Here is an 8918-nt window from a genome sequence, read left to right on the forward strand (position 1 = left end):
CTACCATTCCTAGACCGGCAAGGGAACTTGCTGTTCCAACAGGACAATGCACGTCCGCATGTATCCCGTGCCACCCAACGTGCTCTAGAAGGTGTAAGTCAACTACCCTGGCCAGCAAGATCTCCGGATCTGTCCCCCATTGAGCATGTTTGGGACTGGATGAAGCGTCGTCTCACGCGGTCTGCACGTCCAGCTCGAACGCTGGTCCAACTGAGGCGCCAGGTGGAAATGGCATGGCAAGCCGTTCCACAGGACTACATCCAGCATCTCTACGATCGTCTCCATGGGAGAATAGGAGCCTGCATTGCCGCGAAAGGTGGATATACACTGTACTAGTGCCGACATTGTGCATGCTCTGTTGCCTGTGTCTATGTGCCTGTGGTTCTGTCAGTGTGATCATGTGATGTATCGGACCCCAGGAATGTGTCAATAAAGTTTCCCCTTCCTCGGACAATGGATTCACGGTGTTCTTATTTCAATTTCCAGGAGTGTATTTAATTCGAATTTACAGATGGGCTGAAATTCTGATGTTTCTTTTAGGGATCCTTTGTGAAATGGTTTTCTAGGGTGTGTAGAAAGTCAAAATATATGATTTTAATTCATATCTGCAATACTAGCTTACACAATATTACTGCACTGGAATTACGTCCAGGTCAGGTATTACATAGCATTCTCGTTATGGAGCAATTAATAATGTGTCTATCAGTTGGTTGTGCTAATAAATTCAGTAGAGTAAGAGATTGTCATCACTAAATCCTGTAGTTATGTCTTCATTAGTTCCTCAATATGATGTAATTGTCAAGCTACTGGAAATGTCTGTTCCTGAATAACATCTGTACCAAAGTAAGTGGGAGAAGGCCTATACTTGGTATGATTATATAAACTGTGGTAGCGCGATATTTTGCTGGAAAATAAATTCTGTGCCCATATCCTGTTGCTATTGAGGCATAGATAATGTTCAAAAGAATGTCATGGTGCAGTACGCCAGTTACAGCTGACTTGGCAAAAAAAGAAAAGGATTATAAATCTGGCTACAGTTTACAGTGCAATAAAAATATACCTTAGACGAGACCCATATACGTTCGATTACATAACATTTGTTCTGAGCACCCCATAGCCGAACATTAAGCCTATTCAGTTTACAGCAGGTATGGAAGGCAGCTTAGTCACTACACATAATTTTGTTAAGAAAACCATCTCCAGTCTGCATTTTGTTAAACCTTTTTACCTAAAACTTACCTCATTTTTGTCATTCTTAAAGTTTGCACCTTGTAGTTTGTGGGGTCTGCATGAAAGGCGTTCCTCTAATAAATACTATCTCAGGGCCACAGGGTCACTGCCATAGCTACAGATACACAACATGGGGGATCCGGTGGCATGGGGGTCGCCAGAAATTTGTTCATCTTGGAAGATTTCTTTTTGTCTTTCTTTTCTTTAGGGGGTTTGGATGACTTAGAGCTTCTCTGAATTATTTTCAGAGACTGACAGTCTGTGGCTCCATTAGCCTCTGGCTGGTATCCAGTTTCAGACCAGCAGGAAGTCAGGAGTGGGAATGTCCCACAGGACCCCTTCCTGGCTTGACAAGCTGGACGAGGGTGATGTGTGCCTGCCTATGGGATGGGGATTTGTGTCCCTGGTGGGTGGGGAGCCATTGCTCCCAAAGCGAGTGTGGGGGAAGAAGCAGGACGTGAGTCCTAACTATCAGGGGGGCAGACAATCAGTGAAACTGAGGGCTTGTTGTAGGAGTCATAACAGCTTTGAGAGGGTGACGTCATACCTGTAGCATATGACATTGTCATGCATGCAGAATGTAGATGCTCATACTTTTTTTGGTCTCTTGGTATGTAAGTCAGATCCTTGTATTCTTGTATTTTTTTCTCTCTGAAAGACAGTATAGTTTGGTAATCAGAGAGAATGGTGCTCTCCACAGTTGATGCAAATGGAGGGGCAGGCGGAGGGGGAGGCAGCACAAGGAACATTCGAGTGCTACAGTCATCCTCAATCCCCACATAGTGGACTGTCATCACAACATGAAGACACATGTCCGAATTTCATAGACATGAAGCACCAACATGGGGGGACAAACAATATCACATTACATCGGTATACCATCACCTTAATCTTTTCAGGCAATGAATCGCCATAAACACAAAGATGAAGGCCCCATTAGCATCCATATTGTCCTTTGGCCCCCTTTAGACACAACCCTACAAAGTGTACAACCCATTGCTCCAAGGCGGCATGTAGTTCATTGTCAGACTGCAAGAGGAAGTCACAACGGAAAAAGATGTCTTGAACATGTTTAGAGTATTATGAGTAGAAATAGTCATCAGAATGTCACCCAGCTTGTCACGAACAAGCAACGCCCATGAGTGGACAGTGAATGCTGTTTTAATCAAATTTGACTCATTCTTCATTCTGGAGATGTCTGTAACTTCCCCAAATTTTTTCTCTACAATCTTTACAAAGAATAAAGTCTTCATAGCCAAAAAGGAATCCCGATTTGTCTGTACAGATCAGTTATTGGGAGTAGTACTTTTCTGCTAGTTGCTTCACCCAACGCTCCTCCCAGGTTTTAGCCAGGGAAGGAAACTTTTGGGGTTTTATTTCTCTGCATTGAAAGTGTTCTTTCCTTCTGAAGAGATTGCTGGGGCCATATGACCACCTGTGGGAGAAAGCTTCATCCACTTTATATACAAGTCATAAGCTATGGTGCCACCCACTCTGAATAGGGGCTCTCTCCATGGGCACTATCGAACCTCAGCAACAGATTCCTGGCCAGTAATCTTCCTCTTAGTCCCTGTGCCCCATTCACGATAGGCACACACTCATTAGTACACACAAGGAGGTTTCAGCTCAGGCACCAATAGTGCAAAACCTGTATTCGCTATGGGCCTAGAACCGTCCAGTTACTTGACAACCACCCCTCTTAACAGGATGGGTACTGTGCTGTGTTTTTGGAGTATTATCTTACTGGAAAGGAAGGGTGCTAAAATGGAAAGGCACAAAGGTGGAACAAGGACCGCACTGGGTGACCTTGCCTCTACGATTTGCAGTTCTGAAAAATTTGGAAAAGTGGTAGAAAGTCAAACCCAAAAGTGGAGACCATGTATTTATTTATGGAAAGATGTAGAATGCCAGAAGTGAAATGGAGAACTACAGCCCCGCATTATGTACCAACTGCAAACCAGAAAGACCATCTGATGGAAAGACAGAGAGGTAAAGAGATAGTGGCAGTATAGACTTGGAATACAGGAAGAGAAGTCATGCTGCAAAGGCTGGGGTCCCATTGTAGGCAGGCATGTACTCACAAAAAGAGTTGTGACCCCATGGAGGGTGTTTTGTTTTGTTCATTATTATAGATTGTAACAGTGAAAGGAATAAATGTTTATGTGAGAGTGAACAGTTTTCACCTAAAACACTCATGTGAAATACCATTATCAAGTCTTTCCAAAACCGTGCTTTATTTGCTGTTTACTGCATTGTTTTCTTCATCAGCAAGCAAATTAAGCCCACAGTACAGTATCTACTGAAGTATTATTAATATGGTTAAGAACAAATAAGAGGCTTAAGACTGTATCTTTCTGGACACCAAAATTTACTTCTGGACGAAGGTTAGTTGAATAATACAGATCTACTGCCTACTGACACTTTCGTTGTAGATAACACAAAACTTCTGCCACCACCACCACCACCACCACCACAAGAAGAATACGTTCTGATCACTGCCTAGTCAATTCTTATCCTGCTCTTCATGCTTCTAGTTCTGGTATACAAACATTAATTACTCTAATATTTTCATTTTGCTTCTGAGCTCTCAACTTTCACCCTTACGTGTGTCTCAAATTTAATTTCAGTGACACCTTAATATTCTGATTTACTGGAAAGGATATGGACAACACACTAATGTTCCTGTCATTGTTACATTATTCACTGGTAGCTTTATTTTTTTAATTTTCTAATTTTTCTGTACATTATGCAGTGCCATGGACAAAGTACACAGAGAAATGCATCCAAAGCAACAGAAAGTGGGACAACCATGCAACACTGGTTCGAGACGCATGTGCGTGACAGTCACGACAAGAATTCTAAGGCAAAGCATTCCACTCTGACATCTCCATTCGTCATACTTACTTTGTCATTCTGGAACTCCACTCTACCACCACTGCGCCGAGGCGCCCCTTAAAGAAACGGTCGTTAAACTGAAGGAAGAGTGCGTGGATATCTGGGGTAGGGTCCGTGTACTCCAGGGATGGGTCCACCAGTGATAAATGTTTTCCACATTCAGCTGCTGTGCGTTTCCTGGCTGGATGTGGCCTGTCTGCCCGCTGACTCATCACTGCTCACTGAAATGAAATGAGACCCATTATTATGTACTGGTCATAATATCTCGCATATACAGGGTATTCGTGAGATTCATGCACTGAATGTAATTCATTTTATGTCTGCTTGTAAATTGATAATATTGTCTCAGAAATGTTGCAAGATACCAACCGAGCTACCACTCTGTGTACGATGGAAAGAGTCTGCTCCACCTGTACCTTCATGAGACAGTCAGCTCCCTCGAACCTATCTGTCTACTGAGTGTGTACACAATATAAATAGCAATAATTTTCATTAAGATTGTTTAAATGATACCAAGCTAGGTCCAAGTACAAGGGTTATTGTGTTGGTCCCTGCATTTAAAATGCCTAACATGAAGTGGGACTGATATTTTCTAACACTGAATTCAAGGTCCAGTGTTATTTAAGTTTTACATGACAACAGGGTACAATGATTCGATATTATGAAATACAGCAGAATTTTGAGTTTCTATCACTAACAAACATTTATACAATTGTTTGGCATACAATTAGAATAGAAAGACTGTACTGGTTGCAACTGAACACAGATGAAAACAAGTTGGACTAAAATGACAATCACAGAATTTACCTTTTGAGACTCTCTGCTTGAGCAATTACAGGATTCTGACCACTATGTTATACATAGTCCCTGGCACCATCAATCAGTGGATCGCTGGTGAGCCACACAAATACTTACACATACTGACAGAAAAAAAAAATCACAATAGCAAAAAATGCTCCCCCCCCATGAACTATGGACCTTATGTTTGGTAGGGAGGGGGGAGGGGGGGGGGAGGCTTGCGTGCCTCAGCGATACAGCTATCCGTACCCTAGGTGCAACCACAATGGAGGGGTATCTGTTGAGAGGCCAGACAAACGTGTGGTACCTGAATAAGGGCGGCAACCTTTTCAGTAGTTGCAGGGGCAACAGTCTGGATGATTGACTGGTCTGGCCTTGTAATATTAACCAAAACGGCCTTGCTGTGCTGGTACTGCGAATGGCTGAAAGCAAGGGGAAACTACAGCCGTAATTTTTCCCGAGGGCCTGCAGCTTTACTGTGTCGTTAAATGATGATGGTGTCCTCTTGGATAAAATATTCTGGAGGTAAAATAGCCCCCATTCGGACCTCCAGGTGGGGACTACTCAGACGTATGTCGATATCAGGAGAAAGAAAACTGGCGTTGTATGTATCGGAGCGTTGAATGTTAGATCCCTTAATCGGGCAGGCAGGTTAGAAAATTTAAAAAGGGAAATGGATAGGTTAAAACTAGATATAATGGGAATTAGTGAAATTGGGTGGCAGGAGTAACACGACTTCTGGTCAGGTGAATACAGTGTTATAAATACTAAATCAAATAGGGGTACTGCAGGAGTAGATTTAATAATGAATAAAAAAAATAGGAGCACGGGTAAGCTACTACAAACATCATAGTGATCGCATTGTTGTAGCAAAAATAGACATGAAGCCCAGGCCTACCACAGTAGTACAAGTTAATATGCCAATTAGCTCCACAAATGACGAAGTGATTAATAAAATATATGATGAGATAAAATAAATTATTCAGATAGTGAAGGGAGACGAAATTTAATAGTCGTGGGTGACTGGAATTCGATAGTATGAAAAGGAAGGGAAGGAAAAATAGTAGGTGATTATGGAATGGGGTTAAGGAATGAAAGAGGAAGCCACCTGTTAGAATTTTGCACAGAGCATAACTTAATCATAGCTAACACTTGGTGCAAGAATCATGAAAGAAGGCTGAATAAATGGAAGAGGCCTGGAGATACTGGAAGGATTCAGACAGATTATATAACGGTAAGACAGAGATTTAGGAACGAAATTTTAAATTGTAAGACATTTCCAGGGGCAGGTGTGGACTCTGACCACAATGTATTGGTCATGAACTGTAGATTAAAACTGTAGAAACTGCAAAAAGGTGGGAATTTAAGGAGATGGGACCTGGATAAACAGACTAAACCAGAGGTTGTAGAGAGTTTCAGAGAGACCATTAGGGAACGACTGACAAGAATGGGGGAAAGAAATACAGTAGAAGAAGAATGGGTAGGTTTGAGAGATGAAATAGTGAAGGCAGCAGAGGATCAAGTAGGTAAAAAGACGAGGGCTAGTAGAAATCCTTGGGTAACAGGATGTATAGTGAATTTAACTGATGAAAGGAGAAAATATAAAAACGCTGTAAATGAAGTAGCCAAAAGAAATATAAACGTCTCAAAAATGAGATCAACAGGAAGTGCAAAATGGCTAAGCTGGGATGGTTCGAGGACCAATGTAAGGATTTAGAGGCATATATCACTAGGGGTAAGATATATCACTAGGGGTAAGACAGATACTGTCTGCAGGAAAATTAAAGAGACCTTTGGAGAAAACAGAACCACTTGTATGACTATCAAGAGCTCAGCAAAGAAGGGAAAGCAGAAAGGTGGAAGGAGGATATAGAGGGTCTACACAAGGGCGGTGTACTTGAGGACAATATTATGGAAATGGAAGAGGACGTAGATGAAGATGAAATGGACTATATGATACTCAGCGACAGAGCACTGAAAGACCTAAGCCAAAACAAGGCCCCAGCAGCAGACAACATTCCATTAGAAATACTGATAGCCTTGGGAGAGCCAGCCCTGACAAAACTCTACAATCTGGTGAGCAAGATGTATGAGACAGGCGAAATACCCTCAGACTTCAAGAAGAATATAATAATTCCAATCCCAAAGAAAGCAGGTGTTGACAGATGTGAAAATTACCGAACTATCAGTTCAGTAAGTCACGGCTGCAAAGTACTAACACGAATTCTTTACAGGTGAATGGAAAAACTTGTAGAAGCCGACCTCGGGGAAGATCAGTTTGGATTCCTTAGAAATATTGGAACACGTGAGGCAATACTGACCCTACGACCTATCTTAGAAGATACATTACGGAAAAACAAACCTACGTTTCTAGCATTTGTAGACTTAGAGAAAACTTTTGACAACGTTGACTGGAATACTCACTTTCAAATTCTGAAGGTGGCCGGGGTCAAATATAGCGTTCGCAAGGCTATTTATAATTTGTACAGAAAGCAGATGGCAGTTATAAGAGTCGAGGGACATGAAAGGGAAGCAGTGGTTGGGAAGGGAGTGAGACAGGGTTGTAGCCTATCCCCGATGTTACTCAATCTGTATAGTGAGCAGGCAGTAAAAGAAACAAAAGAAAAATTCGGAATAGGAATTAAAACCCATGGAGAAGGAATAAAACCTATGAGGTTTGCCGATGACATTGTAATTCTGTCAGAGACAGCAAAGGACTTGGAAGAGCAGTTGAACGGAGGATATAAGATGAACATCGACAAAAGCAAGACGAGGATAATGGAACGAAGTCGAATTAAATCGGGTGATGCTGAGGAATTAGAGTAGGAAATGAGACACTTAAAGTAGTAAATGAGTTTTGCTATTTGGGGAGCAATATAAATGACGACGGTCGAAGTAGAGAGGATACAAAACGTAGACTGGCAATGACAAGGAAAGCCTTTCTGAGAAAGAGAAATTTGTTAACATCGAGTATAGATTTAAGTGTCAGGAAGTCGTTTCTGAAAGTATTTTTTAGAGTGTAGCCATGTATGGAAGTGAAACATGGACGATAAATAGTTTAGACAAGGAGATAATAGACGCTTTCGAAATGTGGTGCTACAGAAGAATGCTGAAGATTAGATGGGCAGATCATGTAACTAATGAGGAGGAATTGAACAGAATTGGGAAGAAGAGAAATTTGTGGCACAACTTGACTAGAAGAAGGGATCAGTTGGTAGGTTCTGAGGCATCAAGGGATCATCAATTTAGTATTATAGGGCAGCGTGAAGAGTAAAAATCGTAGAGGGAGACCAAGAGACGAATACACTAAGCAGATTCAGAAGTATGTAGGTTGCAGTAGGTACTGGGAGATGAAGAAGCTTGCACAGGATAGAGTAGCATGAAGAGCTGCATCAAACCGATCCCTGGACTGAAGATCACAACAATAACATAAGCAGCAAAAAAATAGTATAATGAAATTTTGGGAATACATTTGTCTAGATAAAATATTGAATTTACTAACTCCCTGCCGCCGTTGGATAAGCAGCTGCAGCAGCAAGTCGTATACTCCTAGCTCACCCATTTGTTACATAGTTTAATTCTTAACTTCTTTGCGTGTTTTTGGTACTTGCATTGTTTAATTCATAAATTTCGGGCGTATTATAGAATTCGAGAGTTGTAGCATCGCGTTTTAGTACCTGAATAGTGTAAAATCGCGTAGTCTCCTTCCGCCGCCGAGCAGTGTCAGCAGTTCGCAAGTAGCAGCATTACTGCATTTACTAGGCAATCTTGTACTTTAATAACAGTTTAAATTTTGTCGATTTGTTTGCGCTCTCTGTAAATTAGCTCAGACGTTCTTTGCAAAACAGTTTTTAGCATGGATAGGGACTGCAACTGCTGTGTTCGGATGCAGGCTGAGTTGGCATCCCTTCGCTCCCAGCTTCAGGCAATGTTGGCTTCGGTCACACAGCTTGAGACTGTTGCCAATGGGCATCACTGTGAGGTCCGGATGGGGG

The 8918-nt window shown here is 41.9% G+C and overlaps 1 protein-coding gene across 1 annotated transcript in view; it reads right to left on the bottom strand.

Moving 5' to 3' along the window:
• The window catches only part of LOC126484674 (DNA-dependent metalloprotease dvc-1-like), a 56177-nt gene extending 51840 nt beyond the window's left edge, over positions 1–4337 (bottom strand). Inside the window, exon 1 of the mRNA XM_050108268.1 lies at positions 4135–4337. Within this exon, the coding sequence (XP_049964225.1) occupies positions 4135–4337 (203 nt within the window). The remainder of the gene's footprint in view (positions 1–4134) is intronic.
• Between the last annotated feature and the right edge of the window lie 4581 nt (positions 4338–8918).

Source organism: Schistocerca serialis, chromosome 6 (genome assembly GCF_023864345.2).
Source record: "Schistocerca serialis cubense isolate TAMUIC-IGC-003099 chromosome 6, iqSchSeri2.2, whole genome shotgun sequence".
In the NCBI taxonomy this organism is placed as follows: Eukaryota; Metazoa; Arthropoda; class Insecta; order Orthoptera; family Acrididae; genus Schistocerca; species Schistocerca serialis.